Here is a 23641-nt window from a genome sequence, read left to right on the forward strand (position 1 = left end):
TTTCTTGTCACCTCACTGTATTATCCACATTATTAATTTCTGTCAGGCTGTACACAAGTCTTGACAATTTAACAACTTTCCGAAAAATAATACAGAATTTTTTGTAGTATGCAAGTAATGACAAATCTTACTTGTTCCTGCCTTTATATGAATTTGCATTTCCATCTTACATTCATATATGTCTCCCACTGTCGCACAGTTTCAATGACTATTGATGTAACAGCCAGCCAGGCGAAGAGCTGGCATACTGGTCCACTGCCTCCCTCTCCTCATTCATGCTTGTTATCTCTGTCTCACTCTAGATGCTAAGTCACCAAACACTAATGTCTCCCAAACCCATGACCTTACCAACATGGAACAGAACCTTTTCCAGCATCTTGATGACACCAATCCCACGGCTTCTTATCTATTAGTTTTGGCCAACCACTTCCTGGCATAATTATTTCTCTTTTGACCAAACCCATGATTTTATTCCTACTGCTTCTGAACAACCAGTTATGACATAATTTTCTCTCTTTTGACCAAACTGACAACTTCTTTCCTATTACTTCTGGCTACCTACTCCCCCCCCTCCCCCCAATGCACCATGGACCTTGCCGTTGGTGGAGAGGCTTGCGTGCCTCAGCGATACAGATGGCCGTACCGTAGGTGCAACCACAACGGAGGGGTATCTGTTGAGAGGCCAGACAAATGTGTGGTTCCTGAAGAGGGGCAGCAGTCTTTTCAGTACTTGCAGGGGCAACAGCCTGGACGATTGACCGATCTGTCCTTGTAACACTAACCAAAACGGCCTTGCTGTGCTGGTACTGGAAATGACTGAAAGCAAGAGGAAACTACAGCCATAATTTTTCCCGAGGGCATACAGCTTTACTGTATGGTTAAATGATGATGGCGTCCTCTTGGGTATAATATTCCAGAGGTAAAATAGTCCCCCATTCGCATCTCCGGGTGGGGTCTACTCAAGAGGACGTCGGTATCAGGAGAACGAAAACTGGCGTTCTACGGATCGGAGCGTGGAATGTCAGATCCCTTAATCGGGCAGGTAGGTTAGAAAATTTAAAAAGGGAAATGGATAGGTTAAAGTTAGATACAGTGGGAATTAGTGAAGTTCGGTGGCAGGTGGAACAAGACTTTTGGCCAGGTGAATACAGGGTTATAAATACAAAATCAAATAGGGGTAATGCAGGAGTAGTTTTAATAATGAATAACAAAATAGGAGTGCGGGAAGCTACTACAAACAGCATAGTGAACGCATTATTGTGGCCAAGACAGACATGAAGCCCACACCTACTACAGTAGCGCAAGTTTACATGCCAACTGGCTCTGCAGATGATGAAGAAATTGATGAAATGTATGATGAGATAAAAGAAATTATTCAGGTAGTGAAGGATACGAAAATTTAATAGTCATGGGTGACTGGAATTCGGTAGTAGGAAAATGGAGATAAGGAAACTTAGTAGGTGAATATGGATTGGGGAGGGGGGGGGGGGAGGGGGGGGAGGGGGGGGGAAGAAATGAAAGAGGAAGCCGCCTGGTAAAATTTTGCACAGAGCACAACTTAATCATAGCTAACACTTGGTTCAAGAATCACAAAAGAAGGTTGTATACATAGAAGAAACCTGGAGATACTAGAAGGTATCAGATAGATTATATAATGGTAAGACAGAGATTTAGGAACCAGGTTTTAAATTGTAAGACATTTCCAGGGGCAGATGTGGACTCTGACCGCAATCTATTGGTCATGAACTGTAGATTAAAACTGAAGAAACTGCAGAAATGTGGGAATATAAGGAGATGGGACCTTGATAAACTGAAAGAACCAGAGGTTGTACAGAGTTTCAGGGAGAGCATAAGGGAACAATTGACAGGAATGGGGGAAAGAAATGCAGTAGAAGAAGAATGGGTAGCCTTGAGAGATGAAGTAGTGAAGGCTGCAGAGATCAAGTGGGTAAAAAGATGACGGCTAGTAGAAATCATTGGGTAACAGAAGAAATGTTGAATTTAATTGATGAAAGGAGAAAATATAAAAATGCAGGCAAAATGGAATAAAAACGTCTCAAAAATGAGAGTGACTGGAAGTGCAATATGGCTAAGCAGGGATGGCTAGAGGACAAATGTAACGATGTGGAGGCTTATCTCACATGGGGTAAGATAGATACTGCCTACAGGAAAATTGAAGAGACCTTTGGAGATAAGAGAACCACTTGTATGGACATCAAGAGCGCAGATGGACACCCAGTTCTACGCAAAAAAGGGAAAGGTGGAAGGAGTATATAGAGGGTCTGTACGAGGGCGATGTGCTTGAGAACAATATTATGGAAATGGAAGAGGATGTAGATGAAATGGGAGATAAGATACTGCATGAAGAGTTTGACAGAGCACTAAAAGACTTGAGTTGAAACAAGGCCCCGGGAGTAGACAACATTCCATTAGAACTACTGACGGCCTTGGGAGAGCAATATGTATGAGACAGGCGATATACCCTCAGACTTCAAGAAGAATATAATAATTCCAATCCCAAAGAAAGCAGGTTTGACAGATGTGAAAATTACTGAACTATCAGTTTAATAAGTCACAGCTGAAAAATACTAACGTGAATTCTTTACATACAAATGGAAAAACTGGTAGAAGCCGACCTCGGAGAAGATCAGTTTGGATTCCGTAGAAATACTGGAACACGTGAGCCAATACTGACCTTACGACTTATCTGGAAGAAAGATTAAGGAAAGGCAAACCTACGTTTCTAGCATTTGTAGACTTAGAGAAAGCTTATGACAATGATGACTGGAATATTCTCTTTCAAATTCTAAAGGTGGCAGGGATAAAATACAGGGATCGAAAGGCTATATACAATTTGTACAGAAACCAGATGGCAGTTATACAACTCTAGGGGCATGAAAGGGAAGCAGTGGTTGGGAAGGGAGTGAGACAGGCTTGTAGCCTCTCCCCGATGTTATTCAGTCTGTATATTGAGCAAGCAGTAAAGGAAACAAAAGAAAAATTCGGAGTGGGTATTAAAATCCATGGGAAAGAAATAAAAACATTGAGGTTCGCCGATGACATTGTAATTCTGTCAGAGACAGCAAAGGACTTGTAAGAGCAGCTGAACGGAATGGACGGTGTCTTGAAAGGAGGATATAAGATGAACATCAACAAAAGCAAAACGAGGATAATGGAATTTAGTCGAATTAAGTCAGGTAATGCTGAGGGAATTAGATTAGGAAATGAGATACTTACCCAAAGTAGTAAAGGAGTTTTGCTATTTGGGGAGCAAAATAACTGATGATGGTCGAAGTAGAGAGGATATAAAATGTAAACTGGCAATGGTAACGAAAGTGTTTCGGAAGAAGAGAAATTTGTTAACATCGAGTATAGATTTAAGTGTCAGGAAGTTGTTTCTGAAAGTATTTGTATGGAGTGCAGCCATGTATGGAAGTAAAACATGGACAATAAATAGTTTGGTCAAGAAGAGAATAGAAGCTTTCGAAATGTGGTGCTACAGAAGAATGCTGAAGATTAGATGGGTAGATCACATAACTAATGAGGAGGTATTGAACAGAATTGGGGGGGAAGAGGAGTTTGTGGTACAATTTAAAAAGAAGAAGGGACCGGTTGGTAGGACATGTTCTGAGGCATCATGGGATCACAAATTTAGCATTGGAGGGCAGCGTGGAGGGTAAAAATTGTAGAGGGAGACCAAGAGATGAATACACTAAGCAGATTCAGAAGGATGTACAACAACAACAAACTTTCTGGCCTAATTATTTCTTCTTTAATGGTCAAAACATCCAAAAAGTCCATAAGAATGCCACAGTTACCTACACAGAACCTTTATACACCTTCCTTTGTATAGTTCAGATTGATTAACGACAACTACATATTCTGTGCACATGACAAAGACTGCCTTTGCTCTTTCTTTCAGATCACCACCATCTACTACCAAGTCCATTTCACCTGGTACTTCTCAATCCTAACTTCATCCTGCCAAAGTCCCACACTGTTCTCTATCCAACCTATGAAATATGTTGGCCCATGTTTACATCAGTCCTGCTTCGATTCCTACGTCTCTCAGAGGTTCTCCTTAAATAGGACAAGAAAACTGTGTGCCGGACTGAGACTCTTAACAAGGTACCTTTGCTTTCCATGGGCAAGTGCTGAGCTACCCAAGCACGACTCACAACCCGTCCTCGCAGCTTCAATTCTACCAGTACCTCATCTCCTACCTTCCAAACTTCACAGAAGCTTTTCTGCGAAACTTACTGAACTAGCAGAAAAGATATTGCAGAGACATGACTTAGCCATAGCTTGGGGATGTTTTCAGAATGAGATTTTCACTCTGCAGTGGAGTGTGCGCCAATACAAAACTTCCTGGCTGATTAAGACTGTGCGCTGACTGACACTTGAACTTGGGACCTTCACCTTTTGCTGCAAGTGCTGTACCAACTGAGCTACCCCAGTGCGACTCATGACCCATCCTCACAACTTCAACTCTGCCAGTACCTCACAAGTCGTGCTTGGGTAGCTCAAGTAGTAGAGCACTTGCCTGTGAACGACAAAGGTCCCGAGTTCAAGTCTCGGTCCGGCACACAGTTTTAATCTACCTGCCAGGAAGTTTCATATCAGCGCACACTCCACTGCAGGGTGAAAAATCTCATTCCGAGGACAATAAAAATCATTTTATTTTATGATCAATTATGGCAATATTATCTCATAAGGTTTTTACAATATGTGATTTGTTTTTGTCTCCTACTATTGTTTGTCAATATTACGTTGAAAATGACAAAATACCTATCAATTACTTTCTATTTATTGGCATAATACATCACATTATTTAAATTATAGGGCAAAAAGGAACATTTACATTATATCAATTAAATTTAACTGGCTAAAGGCAAAATTTCTCTAAAACCATTCATCACTATAGCTGAAAAAGAACCTCACAGTGTAACAGCAGACATTTGACAATGTCCATACTTCCTGCTACTAAATTCTGAATTTAGTGGAATAGCAACTTCCCATGCCAGTGGCTGTTTTTACACTAAACTGATGTGCTGAGAGATACGTGGTATAATATTCCATAACAAAACTTTCAAGTTGCGGCAATACTTTCTTTCAAAAAACTCTCAGTGATTTATGATTGCAGAGCAAGTTTTTTTTCTTTAACTTATTAAATTTAAAATGTTCAAAATCAATAACTTTGCTGTTCAATAATTTCATTTCAGCTACACAATCTCTGTCAGGTCAGCACCAAGAGAGTTCCTCATCAGCGTCCTGAATCTGTGGCTATAAAGATGTCAGCCCAGTTTGAAGCAGCAACCAGTAGGTTTTACTGTTTTCTTTGCCTCTGTCTGAAGTATTTCTCACTTCACAGTTTTCAAAAGCTTGCACAACAAATCTGACTAAAGCCAATATGTTTTGTAGAGATCTTTAATGTGGTGCATCATTTACACTGTGTACTTTTGTAGTATGTGGGTGCTAGTACAAAAACTCCAAAGTACTGGCACTTGCAATGTAATGGTACTTGCTGAGTTTGCTTCTATAAGAAAATCACAGCACAGTACACATCACATCGCAAAAAAGTGTTTCTTGTGCTACAATATAACAATGAGATTGAATATTTCAATACCTATTCAACTTTTTTTTGTGAATGAAGTTCATGGTGAGACAGTTATCTGGATAGGAGTTTGGATTAAATGTGATGATTTAGTGATTAGGTAGGGATTCAAGAAGATGCTATTATACTAATTTTGTGGCAAGATTTAAATTCATTCAGCTTCCGTATATGATACAAACGGCCTTTGCATGACATCACAAACTGAACAGGCACTAAAGTGGCCATTTTCACACTACATCAATGGTCTGCATCCTACTGTCAAGGGCATGGCAGAAGGTACTTCCTATTTTACTAGATTGGTATATTTAGTGATTTTTGTACTTATATATACCCTACTAAACCATGTAGCTTAATTCACAGCATTGAAGACCTCCCTAGAACACATTTTTAATACAATATGTTGTGTCAAAGTGTCATGAAATATGACTGCTGTGAATAAAATTGTTTCTGAAATGGAGTTTGTTGGAAATGAGGCACTTGTATCTGGTACCACATCTAGAGCATCAGTTCTTCATGCAGGAAATGATAGTTTTAAAGTTACATCAAACCTCAGCCTTGATAAAAGAATTCAATATCTAGCAATATCTAGTACTAACATTAAATAACTATCAGTTACCAATATTAATAAACTGCTACCCTCAAATTCATAGCACTATTGGACCCTTGGCGATCTTTGTTTTAAAGCCATTAGGCTGTGGTCCAAGGCATATTTATGTGCCTAACATTTCATCCGCTAATGCTGGAGACAACATTAGAGACTATAAACAACTCATACAGGGGTTTGCAACTTAAGCAAGCTCAACAAGGCACACTGCTAATATGTATCCATGCAAGGATTGGGACATGACATTTGACAGCTGCTTGAGATTGCACAGCTGCGTTGATGTGCCAAACAATTGCAGTGAGGAAAAGATGTTGCCATTTGCTTCATTTAGTATTTTTTTGTGTTAAAGTTGTTTTTTCTGCTTTTAAATTTCTGTTGTGTCACTGTGTATCCCAGCAAAGTAATGTGTAGCTGCTGAAAGTAGCATACTATTGGGGAAACAAATTTGGTGGTTTTCTGGTCCCTGTGATTGATCTGCAACTTTAGATGAACCCATATTTCCCAGATGACAATTTCTTGGGTACCTTATGTCAGGTATTATGCTTCTCTTTGTAGTTTCTATGTACAGTTTAGATCATGTCCATAAAACAAAGATCACCAGGGACTGTGGAAGCCCGCTTTATATTGCATTTTGCAAGAGACTGGGGAAAATGTCAAATTTCATGGCATTGTTTTAATAAGATGCAGATATCACCACGTACAATTAAAAACTGCAGACTTAACATTACTTTACAGATCTCTTATGCTTGTAAAATTTGTCTGTCCTCGCCTGTCAATAATTTAGAAGAACTGTTCCCTACAACAAACCACGACTCACTACTACAGTACAGCAAGGGCATTTCCTGTCTCATCAAAGATAAAGGCACATATGAAATCCACATCACATACCTGTTATATGCACATATGAAACATACTCTAGTGTCTGTTTGATTGACTGACTGGTGAGAGAGAGAGAGAGAGAGAGAGAGAGAGAGAGAGAGAGAGAGAGAGAGCTCTTTTTACCATCGCTATGGGCGCAGCTAGTGTAGTACGCATTTCTGCCAGTAAGTGTTTATAGTGCAACTCATTGCCAGTTCAGTGCACCCTGTGTTGTCGACCTGGCTTGTTCTGTTCATTTGCAGTGACTGTTTTCGCCAACATTGCTCCGTGTTTTTTTTTAAGTTTAACTGAACAATGGGCAGCTGTGAAGTTTTGTGTTCTACTTGGTAAAAATACTGCTGAAACTGTTTTTATGTTGAAAACAGATTACCCACACTGATTCATATTTTATGTCACAGGTCATTACTGGTCACGAGTCAAGGTGCTATAGTTATGACCAGGAAACAAAGCAACAGTCAAGCCAATGGGAGACATCATCACCATTCCGTCCAAAAATAAGTTGTCAAGTCAAATCAAACATCAAAACAATGCTAATTTGCTTTTTTGACGGTGTAGTTCACTCAGAGTTTGTTCCTCCAGGTGAAACCTTTTATTTGGAAGTTTTAAGAAAATTATGCAACAGTGTTACAAAAAAGATTCAATTTGTGGCAGACACGAGACTGATTCTTCCGCCATGACAACGCATCTGCACACACAGCCCTCTAGGTTAGTTTTTCATTAAAAATGACAGATCAGCTGCCCCACGCATCTTACTCGCCTGACCTAGCTCCCTGTGTCTTTTGTATTTCCACATATGAAAAGGGGCATGACAGGGCACCAATTTGACAACATTGAATACGTCAAGAAACAACAAAGGGGGGGGGGGGGGGGGGGCTGTCAGACATTATTGGAAATACATAGCTTTTAAAAAATTATTCCTTTTTTGGTACCACCTTATATGTTAACCTACATTTTACAGAATATCACTACCCCTACTGCTAATACACATGGCACAAAGAAATTTTGCATGATATGTGTATAAGCAAATGGGTGTGAGCTTAGCTTCAAGAGGGGGCAGCGAATGGAACTTATGCCGGAAGAAACAAAACAATTACTTCATGTAAAATGCCTAACAATCAAAATAACGGCAATCTATTCAGAAGCGCACATCTTTGAAATCAAAATATGCTGCTGAGTAATATACAATACTGCAGAAATCCTGTTGGTCCACTCTGTGTATTGTAACATGCTTGGATTCTCCTTGGCATGCTGTCCACAATGTGGTCTAGATGTTGCTGTTCAAATTTGCTACAGTCAATGACAGCAGCTTGCCAGACAGAACCCAATGTGTGTCTAGGGTTCCAGTGATCATGGACATAAGCTTCAAATTATACCTGCCAGCAAATATTGCAGGCTATTCAATTCAGTTTATTCCTGTCCTACTGGAGGATAGTATTCAAAAGGTGGATATAATGCGCCTTTTCAATATCATCTTGAAACGAACCAAGTCCCGAACTGCTGATTATTGTGTTGTTATTGTGGTCTTCAGTCCTGAGACTGGTTTAATGCAACTTTCCATGCTACTCTATTCTGTGCAACCCTCTTCATCTCCAATTAACTTCTGCAACCTATATCCTTCTAAATCTGCCTCTCATGGTCTCCCTCTATGATTTTTACCGTCCACACTTCAGTACAATACTAACTTGGTGATCCCTCGTTGCCCCAGAACGTGTCCTACCCACCGATCCCTTCTTCTAGTCCAGTCGTGCCACAAATTCCTTTTCTCCCCAATTTCATTCTATTAGTTACATGATCTACCCATCTAATCTTCTGTAGCACCACATTACGATAGTTTCTATTCTCTTCTTGTCTACACTGTTTATCGTCCATGTTTCACATCCATACATGACTAAACTCCATACAAATACTTTCAGAAAAAGACTATGTTAACAAATTTCCCTTCTTCAGTAACGCTTTCCTTGCCATATCTGGTCTACATTTTATATCCTCCCAACTTCAACCATCTTAAGCTATTTTGCTCCCCAAATAGCAAAATTCATTTCCTACTTTAAGTGTGATTTCCTAATCTAAATCCCTCAGCAATGCCTGATTTAATTAGTCTACATTCTGTTATTCTTGTTTTGCTTTTGTTGATGTTCATCTTATATCCTATAAATTCCGTTCAGCTGCTCTTCCAGGTCCTTTGCTGTCCCTGACAGAAATATATTGTTGTCGGCAAACCTCATAGTTTTTATTTCTCCTCTATGGATTTTAATTCCTACTCCATTTTTTTCTTTTGTTTCATTTACTGATTCCTCAATATACAGAGTAAATAACATCAGGGATAGGCTACAACCTTGTCTCACTCCCTTCTCAAGCACTGCTAGTCTTTCGTGCCCCTCAACTCTTGTAACTACCATCTGGTTTCCGTACAAATTGTACATAGCCACCTTCACAATTCGGAAGAAAGTATTCCAGTCAACATTGTCAAAAGCTTTCGCAAAGTCTACAATAGCTAGACATAGGGTCAGTATTGCCTCGCATGTTCAAACATTTCAAGGGAATCCAAATTGATCTTCCCCGAGGTCAGCTTCTACCAGTTTTTCCATTCGTCTGTAAAGAATTCATGTTAGTATTTTGAAACCATGACTTATTAAACTTATAATTTGGTAATTTCCACACCTGTCGTCACCAGCTTTCTTTGCCACTGGAATTATTATATTCTTCTTGAAGTCTGAGGGGATTTCGTCTGTCTCATACACCTTGCTCACCACATGAAAAAGTTTTGCCATGACTGGCTCTCCCAAAACTATCAGTAGTTCTAATGGAATGTTATCTACTCCTGGGGCCTTGTTTTGACTTAGGTCTTTCAGTGCTCTGTCCAATTCTTCATGCAGGATCATGTCTTCCATTTCATCTCCGTCCTCTTCCAAGTGCATCACCCCTATACAGACCCTCTACATACTACTCCTTCCATCTTTCTGCTTTCCCTCCTTTGCTTAGGATTGGTTTTTCCCTCTGACCTCTTGATGTTCATACATGTAGTTCTCTTTTCTCCAAAGGTCTCTTTAATTTTCCTGTAGACTGTATCTATCTTACCTCTAATGATACATTCTTCTACATCCTTTCATCTGTCCTCTAACCGTCCCAGCTTAGCAATTTTGCACTTCCTGTAGATCACATTTTTGAAATGAAACTACCTGGCAGATTAAAATTGTGTGTCGGACCGAGACTTTCGCGGGCAAGTTCTCTGCCAACTGAGCTACCCAAGCAGAGTGAAAATCTCATTCTGGAAACATCCCACAGGCTGTGGCTAAGCCATGTCTCCGCAGTATCCTTTCTTTCAGGAGTGCTAGTTTTGCAAGGTTCGCAGGAGAGATTGTGTAAAGTTTGGAAGGTAGGAGACGAGGTAATGGCAGAAGTAAAGCTGTGAGGACAGGGCGTGAGTAGTGCTTGGGTAGCTCAGTTGGCAGAACAGTTGCCTGCGAAAGGCAAAGGTCCCGAGTTCGAATCTCAGTACGGCACACAGTTTTAATCTGCCAGGAAGTTTCATATCAGTGCACACTCCGCTGCAGAGTAAAAATTTCATTCTGGAAACATTTTTGAAACGTTTGTATTCCTTTTTGCCTGCCTCATTCATCAATTAATTTAGGTATCTGCTGCCTTCACTATTTCACCTCTCCTGTATTTCTATCTCCTTTTCTTGCCAATCAATCACTAATGCTCTCTCAAATTCTGTACAATCTCTGGTTCATACAGTTTATCCAGGTCCTATCCTACCTTTTTGCAGTTCATAACCAATAAATTGTGGTTAGGGACCACATCTGCCGCTGGAAACGTCTTACAATTTAAAACTTGGTTCCTAAATCTGTCTTATTATTATATAATCTATCTGAAAACTTCTAGTGTCTCCATGCCTCTTCCATGTATACAACGTTCTTTCATGATTCTTAAACCAAGAGTTAGCTATGATTAATTTATGCAAAATTCTACCTGACAACTTCCTCTTTCGTCCCTTACCCCCAGTCCATATTCACCTACAACTTTTCCTTGTCTTCCTTTTCCTACTATCGAATTCAAGTCCCCCTGACTATTAAATTTTCATCTCCCTCCATTATCTGAAGAATTTCTTTTATCGTATCATACATTTTTTCAATCTATTCATCATCTGTGGAGTTAGTTGCACACAAACTTTTCCTTCTGTAGAAGGCATGGGCTTTGTGTCTATCTTGGCTACAATAATGCATTCACTATGCTGTTCACAGTAGCTTGTCTGTGTTGTTATTTTCTATTCATTATTAAACCTACTCCTGCATTACCATTATTTGACTTTGTATTTAGGACGCTGTATTCATCTGACCAGAAGTCATGTCCTCCTACCACGTAACATCACTAAATCCCACGGTATCTAACTTTAATCTATACATTTCCCTTTTTAAATTTTCTAACCTACCTGCTCGATTAAGGGATCTGACATTTCACGCTCCGATCTGTTACAGCTGTAGTTTCCCCTTGCTTTGCACCCCTTTGCAGTACCAGCACAAGAAGGTCATTTTGGTTGATGTTACAAGGCCAGATCAGTCAATCATCTGGACTGTTGCCCTTGCAACTACTGAAAAGGCTGCTACCCCTCTTCAGGAACCACACATCTGTCTGGCATTTCAACTGATACCCCTCTGTTGTGGTTGCACCTACGGTACGGCTATTTGTATCACTGAGACGCAGAAGGCTCCCACCAACAAGGTCAATGGTTCATGGGAGCGAGGCTGATTGTAGTACTGAATAACAAAATAAGGATTGTGTCTTGATACTGCAGAGCCCTCAAATTATCCTTGTAACGAATGCAAGTGTTCCAACATCTATGCACGAAACTACTCCGTAACATGATTGACCAATTTCCCTGTAGAACTCCTTGGACTTCTTATCTCAGATGTGAATTAATACCTGGTCATCTTACCACACTGTTATGACACTCATCAGATGTCGGGCAAATCCTGTACTCACTGGTGAAGAGAACCTGATTCCCTTAAAACAGACACCATTCCAAATGCTCCCTTGTCCACCTTCACACAGAGTGTTGCTGGCGGCTTTCTACTGTTTTATGTAATTGATGCCTAAAGGCCCAACCTGATCATGTGGATAATGTTTGTGTTCGATCTAGGCTGACATGGCACTCTCAGTTGCCTCCAAAAAGGCAGCACAAAGTTTTTTGCATTATTTGAGGGTACCTACTAGCCATAATTTGGATGTAGCTGTCATCAGCTGGCACTGGAAAAAGGTGGCCACAGGGTCATTCCATGTCAAGTCACCCAGACCTTGACACCAACCATGTCAGATTTTGATGAAACTTCGTACAATTACTTCTTTTATCATCCTGAAAGCATTTGTAAATTTTTTTGCTGTATCTCTTATAGTTTTTTCTTATAAATTTTTAAAGTTTTTAGATTTGGCGTTGTTTCAGCAGTCGGAAATCGTAACTTAAATGTGTCCTCACAACTAAAAAAATTTCTACATTAAAGAATACTCAAGATATCAGTATGAAATTTTGAAATAAGTTTGAGTATTATGTCTAAATGTTAAAAAAAGTACCGTAAAGATATATTAAAATCTTCCAAATGAAAATAAAAACACAGTTTTTTTTAGCTAACGGATGTTTAGTTTTGCAAAAACTGCAATATCTAGAGTCTCAGACCTGATAGAAAACTCAGATTTGTTTTAAAATACTCTTAATTGTATAGGCTATTAGATAAAAGAGAAATTATGTTTGCTTTTCAACCTGTTTAATAGTTATCTAATTTTTAACATAATATTAATTATATTTTAAAAATAAAAAGTACCAAGTGACTTAGACACCGAAAATAAGTTTTTGTCTTCTTGGAGTAACAATGTATGCTTGGCTTTTGTTTTGTTACTCCTGTGTTTTGAAGTAAAAAATTATTACAGTGTTAAATAGTGCTTGGATAGTATTTTATTAAGTTTATTCGAACTTTCAGAAGTACTGTTACTTAGTTTACAGAGATTGTTTTCCAATATCCTATAAAAGTAACCAGAACAGTAATCAGACCAAACGTGAAATCAGTATGTCAGATATTCAAACCAGTAGTGTAGGGTTATTTAAAAAATCTGACTGTTTCCAAATAACCTACACACCTACAAGAAAGTTACAACTGGTATCTGAACTGAGTGAGGAAGTAAGAGATTTGATCCACTTACGATCTGGAATTAATTTGTGTGAATTTAAGAATATGTGTTCACACCACAGCTACTACTTTTTAAATGTTTTTGAAAAGTATCAAACAACATGTGTAGACCCACTAAAAAAAACAAAAAGCCCATCAAAAAATCGTTGAGAAATGTAGGCTTGGATCTTTCTAAACAATTACTGACAAAAAATATTAGCATAAAACCTGGACAAAAGCTTTGCTCAACATGCTGTAACTTTTGTGAGGAAAAATTAAGAGTTGAAGTCAATGAAAGTGAAACAGATGATGAAGTCATGGTTGAATTAGAATCATTGGAATCCAGAAATGAATCCCTCGTACAAACAAACATTGCTCTTGATAATTTAGGTTTAACACCGATAAAGCTTCATGGCTTGTCAGAACAAAGTAAAGGGTCTTATTTTAAAAGGAAGGTTAGCAGTATTGAAAAGACTGCAAAAAAGGCAGTTTCAAAAGCATTAACATACAATGCACCAAGTTCTGATGATGACGAAGAAGATACAAGTGTGGTTGGGAAAGCAAAGGATTTTGATGTAATGATTTTTATTACGAAAGAGAAGATTTCATCTGTTGGGAGGTCTAGAAAAATCCAGATTCTGACCTTGGCTCCAGATTCTTGGAGTCGAAATAAAATGATGAAAGAATTTAATGTAAGTGAGTACATGGTGCGACAAGCTAGAAAGCTAAAGTCTGAAAAGGGTATTTTGGAAACTCCTGGTCCAAAAAAAGGTAAAACTCATTCTGAAAATACAGTAAGACCCGTAACAGATTTTTATGAAAAGGATGAAAGTTCCAGAGTGCTACCTGGAACAAAAGACAAAGTAAGTGTTCAAAAAAATGTGTACATGCAAAAAAAGACTCATTTTGTGTAACTTGAGAGAACTCTATTATTCTTTCAAATGGGAGAATCCCGAGGTAGAAGAAGAATTTTCAAAATTTTGTTTCTTGAGACGTAAATGGTGTATCCTTTCTTGTATGTGTATGCAGTATCCACCAGAATGTTAAACTATTACTGGATGCTTAATTAAGATGCTTGTGTGCAACACGGAAAACCAAAACTGCATGCTAAATCATTGCGATAGCTGTCCTGCAAATACTGCACTAACTGAGTACTTAACTGAAAAACTAAGTGAAGATTATGATCTAGAAGAAGAAATTGTAATCAGTCAGTGGGTTAACACAGACAGGGCAGAAATGATCAAACAGTCTATCAGTGTTGAAGACTACATTTCTTTATTGGTTAGGTCATTGGAAAAGCTCATCCCGCACTTGTTTATAGCAAAATCCCAATCAGCAGCCTTTAAAAGATTGAAAGAAGACCCACCACCCAAAACAGCAAATATTGGGATGGATTTCAGTGAAAATTATTTCTTTGTTATACACAATGAGATCCAAAGTTACCACTGGAATCAAGGTGGTTGTACTCTACACCCAGGTGGAGTTTTTCTAAGAAATGAGGAAAACAATGTTTTTGTTTCCAACCACTGTTTTATTAGTGATTACCAAGAACATGGCACTGGTTTTGTTAACTTTGTACAAAAAGAAATTACAAAGTGGCTGTCATTACATCATACTGACACTGACTCAGTTCACTACTTTACAGATGGTTGTGCTGGGCAGTACAAAAATAGAAATAGTTTTAAAAATTTGACTGAACACTTGAGAGACTTTAATTTGAAGGCCCAACACACGTTTTTTTTTCCTTTCTTTTTTTTCTTTTTTTTTTTTGCAACAAGTCATCAGAAGTCAATTTGTGATGGCCTAGGAGGAACTATTAAAAGAATTTTAAGGAAAGCCAGTCTACAGCTTTCAGATGAAGAACAAATAATGACAGCAATTGATGTGTACAAGTTTTGTGAAAAAAATATTGAAAACATTCATTTTCACTTTATTGCAAAAAACAAGCTGATTTGCTACGGTTAAAGCTAGAAAAACGTTTTTCAGCAACCCGAACCATTCCTGGAACAAGAAGTTTTCATAACTTCAAACCACTTCCAACAAACAACCTTGAAATTAGAAGGACTACAGATAGTGTAAAACCCTCCTTAGTCTTGTCTTTCCATTCTTCTTCTGATTGGGTTCATGTTGAACAATCCTTAAATAGCTATGTGGCTGCAAATTATGATGGTAACTGGTACTTTGGACTGGTATAAACAATATTCAATGATGAAGAAGATGCAGAAATTCTATTTCTACATCCTTCAGGACAAGCTGCATCATTTTATTGGCCTGAAAGAGAAGATTCTTGCATAGTGCCTTTGGAGCACATAGTCTGTGTAGTAGACGCACCTCAATCAAGCGGCACTGGAAGAAAGTATTACTTCAAAAAAAGACTGTATCAAAAGGACTGAAAGCTCTTGGATGAAGTGGAAAAACAGTTTGAATCAGCATTAATATTTATTAAAAAGACAAAATTACTCAAAAAATTCAATGTTTCAAGCAATCAGTTGGGTTATACATAAGTGTCGTAAGTACACTATCTTTGTACATAATTCTAATGTAATCTACTATAATTAATAAACATGTTAAAAAGGCACCATTAGTTTTGTTTTATCAACTAGCCTATATGTTTATAAGAGTAAATTAAAACAAATTTGAGCATTCTATCAGGTCTGAGACTCTAGATATTGCAATTCTTATAAAACAAAACATCCGGTAGAGAGAGAGAGAGAGAGAGAGAGAGAGAGAGAGAGAGAGAGAGAGCGCACATATATATTTTTTTTTTCAAAGAAAATATTAATATATTTTAATAGTATCATTTTTATCTTCAAATATGTATAATAAATAAACTTGCTGCAAAAATTCATGATGTTATCTAAAAGAGTTTTTAAGATAAGCAATTTTAAAGTTTTGAATACAAATTAAATTTACCATATCCGAAGGCTCGGAAAACGCAAAACATAAAAACTTTAAAAATTTATTAAAAGAACCATAAGACATCCAGGAGAGAGGAAAAAAAAAAAAAAAAAAAAACAAAAAAAAAAAAAAAAACGGAGCCGGTGTTGTCAGGATGGTATTAGAACCATTTGAGCCAAATTTCATGAAAATCTAAGGAGGTGGGTGTAAAATTTATTTTTTATTGGGTGGTTTGATATGGAATGACCCCACAAGGAAGTAGATCATAAAGAAAATGTGTGTGAAATCTTATGGGACTTAACTGCTAAGGTCATCAGTCCCTAAGCTTACACACTACTTAACCTAAATTATCCTAAAAACAAACGCACACACCGATGCCTGAGGGAGGACTCGAACCTCCGCCGGGACAAGACACACAGTCCGTGACTGTAGCGCCTTAGACCTCTCGGCTAATCCCGCGCGGCAAAGTAGATCATCAATGATTTTCATCTCATGATAGCGAATGAAAGGTTTGTGGTGTCATTCGCAGAATAAGGTACCTTGAGTAAATTAGTACCAGAATATGGCACCACAACTAAAGACAGTCACTGCCAAACACAGCAACAAACTGAACACATCGGTGTACACACTGATATGCTGCCACAGCTGGAAAGTTATTTTTTCCAAGTGCAGTGCCCCTCAGTCCACACTATATGTAATCAGGGACTGATTGTACTGATCATTTACGACAGTATCACCATAGTACAAATCCTGCTGCACACAAATCAGCTATTCTGAAGTTTGTATCAGTTAAGAACTGAACTTTGATATGAAACTGTCATTCTGTAATTAAGTGCTAGGTTGTACATGTGAGTGATAGCACCAATTTCATGGCATATGAACACTACTTCCAAACTTCCAGGTTCGCAGGAGAGCTTCTGTAAAGTTTGGAAGGTAGAACACCTGTACTGGCAGAAGTAAAGCTGTGAGGACGGGGCATGAGTTGTGCCTGAGCAGCTCAGATGGTAGAGCACTTGCCCGCAAAAGGCAAAGGACTCGAGTTCGAGTCTCAGTCAGGCACACAGTTTTAATCTGCCAGGAAGTTTCATATCAGCGCACACTTCGCTGCAGAATGAAAATCTCATTCTTCTACTTCCAAAGTTAAGTCTTCATCATGTTTTGAGTTTTAATAAATTATTAAAATTTGTTTGCATGTTGTAGTAACCGCTCGACCTCGTCCTGAACTAGACTGCCTAAATTTGCCACAGTGGGGACAAAGATGGCCCTTTCCATCTTTTCATATGCCAGAATGGTGATGAAGGTGGCCCTTTATTTTCATCTGTCTGTTTTTTCAGTGAATAGTCTTCCAGAACTTTTCAGTGAATAGTCTTCCAGAACTTTATTGTGGCTCCTCAGAAACTGCAAGTTATGGTGACACACACTCACACCTTTGTCTATAATGTCTCGGATAGTAATGTAAATGGATAGATAAAATATCAACTCACCAAGTGGCTGCAGGGAAAAACACACACACACACACACACACACACACACACACACACACACACACACACACAAGGATTTAACTATTACAAGCTTTCGGTACCAGTAGCTCCTCCTCCTAGCAGAAAAGTTGAAGGGGAAGGAAGAAGGGTGATGGAGAAGAACTGGAGAGGTTTATGGAAAGAGGTACAGTTCAGAAAAGTCACCCGGAACATCGGCTCAGGGGAGACTTACAGGATGGGATGAGAAGGAAAGACTGATTGTTGGGGACTGCACCGGATGAGATTTGAAAACCTAAGAGCTTAAAGGTGGAAGACAGGATAATACACAAGATAGAGATTACTACTAATACATCATGTACGGGTTAATAAGAGTGAAAAGCTACGTGCACTGTATGTAACAGAGGTGGAAGGGGGATGGTGAAAAATAGGCAGGTCAGAAAAAGAAAGATGTAGAAAACTAAAATGGAGTGAAGAAAGGAGTAGTTACAGTAGAGAAATGATGCGATGGAAGGGGTTAGTATACATTAATAACAGGTAGGTGGTAAGAATCAAAGACATATTGCAGTGCTAGTTCTCATCTGCAGATTTATGAGAAACTGGTGTTGGGGGGAGAATCCAGATGGTGCATGTGGTGAAACAGGCACCCAGGTTATGAGTGTTATGTTGTACAGCATGCTCTGCAACAGGATATTGAGTGTTGCTTGTATACACACTCTGCCTATGCCCATTCATCCTGACTGGTAACTGGGTACTAGTCATACTGATATAAAAGGCTGAACAGTGTTTACATTACTGCTGGTATGTAACGTGTTGTTTCACAGGTGGCTCACCCTTTGATAGTATGTGTTTTACCAGTTACAGGGCTGGAATAAGTGGTGATAGGAGGGTTGACATGGCAAGTCTCCCAGCGGGGACAATCAGAAGGGTAGGATCCAGAGGGTGGGGAGATGAGTGCAGGAGCACAGAGTCTGACAAGGATACTGCAGAGTTTGGGAGGGTGATGAAAAACTATTCCAGGTGTGGTGAGCAAAATTTCAGACGGAATGGACCTCACTTCAGGGCATGATTGCACGCAGCTAGAAGTCCACTTCAAAGTTTACAACATTGCAGGGATGGCGTGCATACCTTACTTCATGCCTTATGGTAGGAGCCAACATGTACAGACTCTGTCTTAAGTTATACCAGCGTGGTGTCGATGGAGACAGACTTTTCTGATGCCGTCAATGTCTCTCCCAGTCCAGCTGCCAGACTCAATGCCTAATGATGTGCCGCCACAGACCAGGCAGCACTATGTCCCTGGAGTTCCACTTGCAGTCAACCCAACCACAGCAACTGTGTCACTGGATGCAGGCGTGCACCCCATGGCCAGTTTTTCAGCCAGTGTTTCCAGTCACTCTCAAGGTGGATATCAGGTGTCATTACATTCCCTGTCTCCTCACCTGTGTCCACACTCAGGCCTCCCTTTCCACTACACTCACATGACACAACACTACACAGGGATGGAACATGTGGGGTGGGGCAGGAATATAGCGTCTCTCACTGACTGAGGAATCCTTTAAAAATTGGTACCTCAAGATAGCGCAACCAGTAAAGTAAGTCACTGCCAAACACACTAACTGAACAACTGTAATCATCACTTATGATGACAGTATAGTTGTGGTACAGCTCTGGCTATGTGCCAATTGCTCAATTATTCTGAACATTATATCAGTTAAGGAACTGAACAACCATTTTGTAATTAAGTGCTAAATGTTGGAAATGTCAGTGATAGCACTAAAGCTGCGTGTGAACTCTACTTGTTTTCAAAGTATTCACCATGTTTGAATTTCAATAAATTACTAAAATTTGTGTGTGTTTTAGCATCCACTCGACCTCCTCCTGAACTAGACTAGCAACAATACACCACGTTTCAGTGATCTCTCCGTGGCATACGCCAATTAAGGGGCCATCTTTTCGAGATGCGACAATGTGGGAATGGTAGGAGCTTCTGATGTCCCTTCAGGACATGATGACAGATCACATACTGGCCACATGCCATACTGTCCCACTGATTGTCGGAGACAATGACATGCATTGTGAGTGCAGGTTTCCTTTTACATCCATTACACAGGTCGCAGAATGTAGTACTTTTCTGAATACAGTAAAAACACGATTAACAGTCGCTCTTTAAACCGCCAGTTTCTGTTAGCCGTCACTGCTGTAACAGCATAATAATACTGTAATAACAGAATGCTCTAAGGTGTAGTGACACATTCGCTTTGTTTGTTTACTTTATTTTAGTGGAAAGGGAATGTACCCGCCCATCGTAGAATGGTACATAAAATATGACCTGCAGTTGACGTGCTAACACATCTCCCCCTTCTCTTGTCTTCATCTCACTTGTGAGTCAACAATCACCACTGGATCGGTTTCCAGTTGTGGTGAGAAGACTGTCGCAGTTTATCTAGCGGGCTGTGCCGTGTTACGTGTTTTCCACTTGAATAAGCTTTATTAACTAATATTTTACACTACCATATTTAGTGTAGGTGTGTGTGATACAGTGACTTGATAAAATGTCTGAAAAATGTAAACGTGTTGTTTTAGGGCAAAAACAAAAAATTGAAATTACAAAACGCTTAAGAAAGGGCGAAACTGCGACTAGTGTAGTGCTGATTTATGGTATATTGGAAGAACAACAGTTAACGATATAAAACGTGATGCTGATAAAATAGAACAACATGTGTCAACAATGCAGAGCATGGATGGAGATGTGCAAACAAGAAAGACAATGAAACCACTTTCAGGGCCTATAATAATGGCCAAGGCTGTTGAAATGAACAACAAACTTGACGGTGACTCGTCTTTTAAAGCATGTACCGGATGGCTCGACAAGTTTAAATTTCGTCATGGCATTCACCAACTTTATATCAGTGGAGAAAAACTCAGCGCGGATAGCTCTATAATGCTGAGTTCCAGGAACAATTTAAAGAAAAAAATGGCTGAATTGAATCTTGTTAGGGAGCAAGTTTACAATTGTGATGAAACTAGGCTTCATTGGAAGGCTTTATCACAAAAGGCATTAGCATCACTCTCTGAAAAAGCTGCTCCAGGTTTCAAAGTACAAAAAGATAGCATCACTGCTATGGTTTGCACAAATGCGACCTGCAATCATAGGGTACCCCTACTTGTGATTGGGAAATCAAGAAAACCTCGTGCATTCAAGAATTTGAATTTGAATGCTCTCCCTGCAAAATACCACGCCCAGAAAAGTGCTTGGATGGATCAATCAATTTTTTCTGACTGGTTTCACAAGCAATTTGTACCTCAAATTAGAGCATATTAGGCTGAAAAAAAGTTACCACAGAAAGCGTTATTGCTATTAGACAATGCCCCAACGCACCATACTTGTGAAATGAAAAGTCATGACAACAACATAACATGTCTCTTCCTTCCAGTAAACACAACTTCACTTATACAGCCCATGGATCACGGAATCACTGAAAACATGAAACGTCGTTACAGAAAAATATTTATCGAAAGTTTGCTCTCATCTGATGAATCAACATCTGTAAAACAGTTTTGGAGGTCTTACAGTGTTAAAGATGCCATTTTCAATGTTGCCAGTGCATGGAGTGATTTGCCAGTGTCAAATCTCAAAAACAGCTGAATAAATTTTGGCCTCAACCTAGAGGTGAAGAATCGAAGGAACTTGAGTATGTGACAGTTGACGATATGGTCAATTTGTGCAGTAATTTACAAATCAGCACAAATTTGATGTCAGGAGAAGTATCAGAGTAGTTAGAGTGTGACAAAGTGGGTGGGGGTTTTCAAATTTTTTGTGATGACGAAACTGTTGCCAGCATAAGTGCCACCAAAGAAAAAGAAGAAGGGGCTGATGAAGACGAGTGTTCAAACCATGAAAAAAACAAACTATTAGCCATTCAGAGGCCGAAACAATGCTGTCCAAGTGTATAGAATGGTTTGAAAGTCAAGAAGAGGCTAATGCAATGCAGGCACTACTGCTCCGAAAAATACAAAATATTGTCGCGGTGAAAGCTCGAACACCGAAAAGGCAGAAGAAACTGAGTATTTCCAAGCTAGATAAACTATTTCACCTGTAAGTTTATAGTACAGTACAGTACTGTACATTACGTATTTTGCAACTTTTGTAGCTACTGTATGGATGTTTTTATCATATAATAAATAGTTTTATTTGCTATTACAATCGTGTTTAATTTGTTTTTGCTCCAAAATATTATTATATTACTGTGAGAGTGATATGTGTCTATACATAAAATAATTGATTGAGGTTATGTTTTGGAGGAACACAGTGTTTCTGTTATCCGTCTATTCGCTCAACCGTAACGACCACGGTCCCAAAGATGACGGTTAATCGAGTTTCCACTGTAATAATTTTTTATTTTTTATTTTTTTAAAAAAGAGGCACACATTCAAGACCTAAGGATAGTGCAAAATTTTATTCTTTTTAGGTTTATAACATACCTGACTGAAATTTCCACTGGCGAAGATATCAGAGATCCGACTATTTTCTTCTTCGGAGGAGTGTCTTCCACTTGGTCTATGATGAACAGGGACACCACTTACTTTATTCTGATCCTGAATGATCAGGGATTTCACTGCCTCTGAACTTGAAGTTCCAGACCTCAGTTGAAGCAGTCCTGGAAATACTTGATTTATCCTTTCACTTCCCAAACCTGAATCTGGTACACCCAAGACATGACACTCAGTTCCTACTTGGTTATTAACTGCACTATTAATTGTTAGGCTGCTTTTCTCAAGACTCTCAGTATCAGATGGAAGTTCTGCATGCAGTGTTTTCTTGCTGACACAGTAATTTCTAAAGTTTTCAGAATCTTCAGTCCACAAGTTATTTAATGATTTCACTGGATTTGAAGTCCTCTTGTTTGGCTGAGAGAGAGGTGTGTCAGTAAGGCTTTCTGGTGAACACATTCCATTTTGGAAATAACTAATGGGATTTTCTTTCTGCTGGCTTTTCTTCTTCAGTGTGGAGAGTAGGAGAGCATGTTTCCATGTACTGCCACCACATTTACGTTCAAAGCATATCGGCTTCAGCAAGTTTGTGTCTAAGGCCACAGGAGTATATGATTCTGTTACGTCTGTCATATCTTCTTCATTAACTGCATTCGTCCTGGAGGCTGTATCATCCACAAGAAGAAAACATGAAGTTAGTTAAACTTTTACTGTCTCAGTTAACAACAAAGAAGAAACAAAAGCAGTTAATCTGTGCCAATATCTCAGCAATTTCCATCACACAGTTCAGGCACTGAGTCATTGACAAGCACATAAACGAGACAGAATACTGCTAGCTTTTGGACGAATCTTTCATCAGAGCCATAGATTACACACAAACCTGTACAGTTACATTGTTTTTGCTTTCTATTCTTTGAGTAAGTTTTATCAGATTCAAAAATGCATTTTATTTTTAAGGCACATATTGAGGCGATGTACACAATGCTTCAACAACCAAACCAGCTAAAGAAAAACGATACCATAAATATTATTACACTAAACATAGTCATACAAATTACGTGAATGCATCTACATATACAGGGTGGGGAAAATATAAGTAGACAGATGAGCGGATACCATTTGTGGAAGCATTGACAGAGGAGGTACTTCCAACAGGATGGAGCAACTGCCCATACAGCCAGCCAAACCACATTACACAATCTTCATGCCTGACATGAGATGTTAGCAGAGGTCAGACAGGTTGCAGCTTTAGCTGGCCACTTGGCCACATAATCTGTTAGTGCGTGATTACTTTTCATGGGGAGCCCTCAAGTTTAAGATGTATCGCAATAACCCTCAAAGTCTTCAAGGCTGCATCAGAACATTTCGGATGAGATCACAACAATTCTAGCTAACTGGCTTCGATCCGCCTTCAGCATCTTGCTGACCAGGGCCTAAATGTGCCAAGAGGTGAATGGTGGTCACTTTCAACATCTGTTACAGTCAGATTAGTACTGCGTTTCCTTTCCTCTGT

At 39.1% G+C, this 23641-nt stretch overlaps 1 protein-coding gene across 1 annotated transcript in view; it reads right to left on the reverse strand.

Annotated features, from left to right (window-relative positions):
* Positions 1-23641, reverse strand: part of LOC126285437 (uncharacterized) — a 136165-nt gene that overhangs the window by 28835 nt on the left and 83689 nt on the right. The window contains exon 10 of the mRNA XM_049984825.1: positions 22120-22793. Within this exon, the coding sequence (XP_049840782.1) occupies positions 22120-22793 (674 nt within the window). The remainder of the gene's footprint in view (positions 1-22119; positions 22794-23641) is intronic.

The sequence above is a fragment of the Schistocerca gregaria genome, chromosome 8 (assembly GCF_023897955.1).
Source record: "Schistocerca gregaria isolate iqSchGreg1 chromosome 8, iqSchGreg1.2, whole genome shotgun sequence".
Taxonomy (NCBI): Eukaryota; Metazoa; Arthropoda; class Insecta; order Orthoptera; family Acrididae; genus Schistocerca; species Schistocerca gregaria.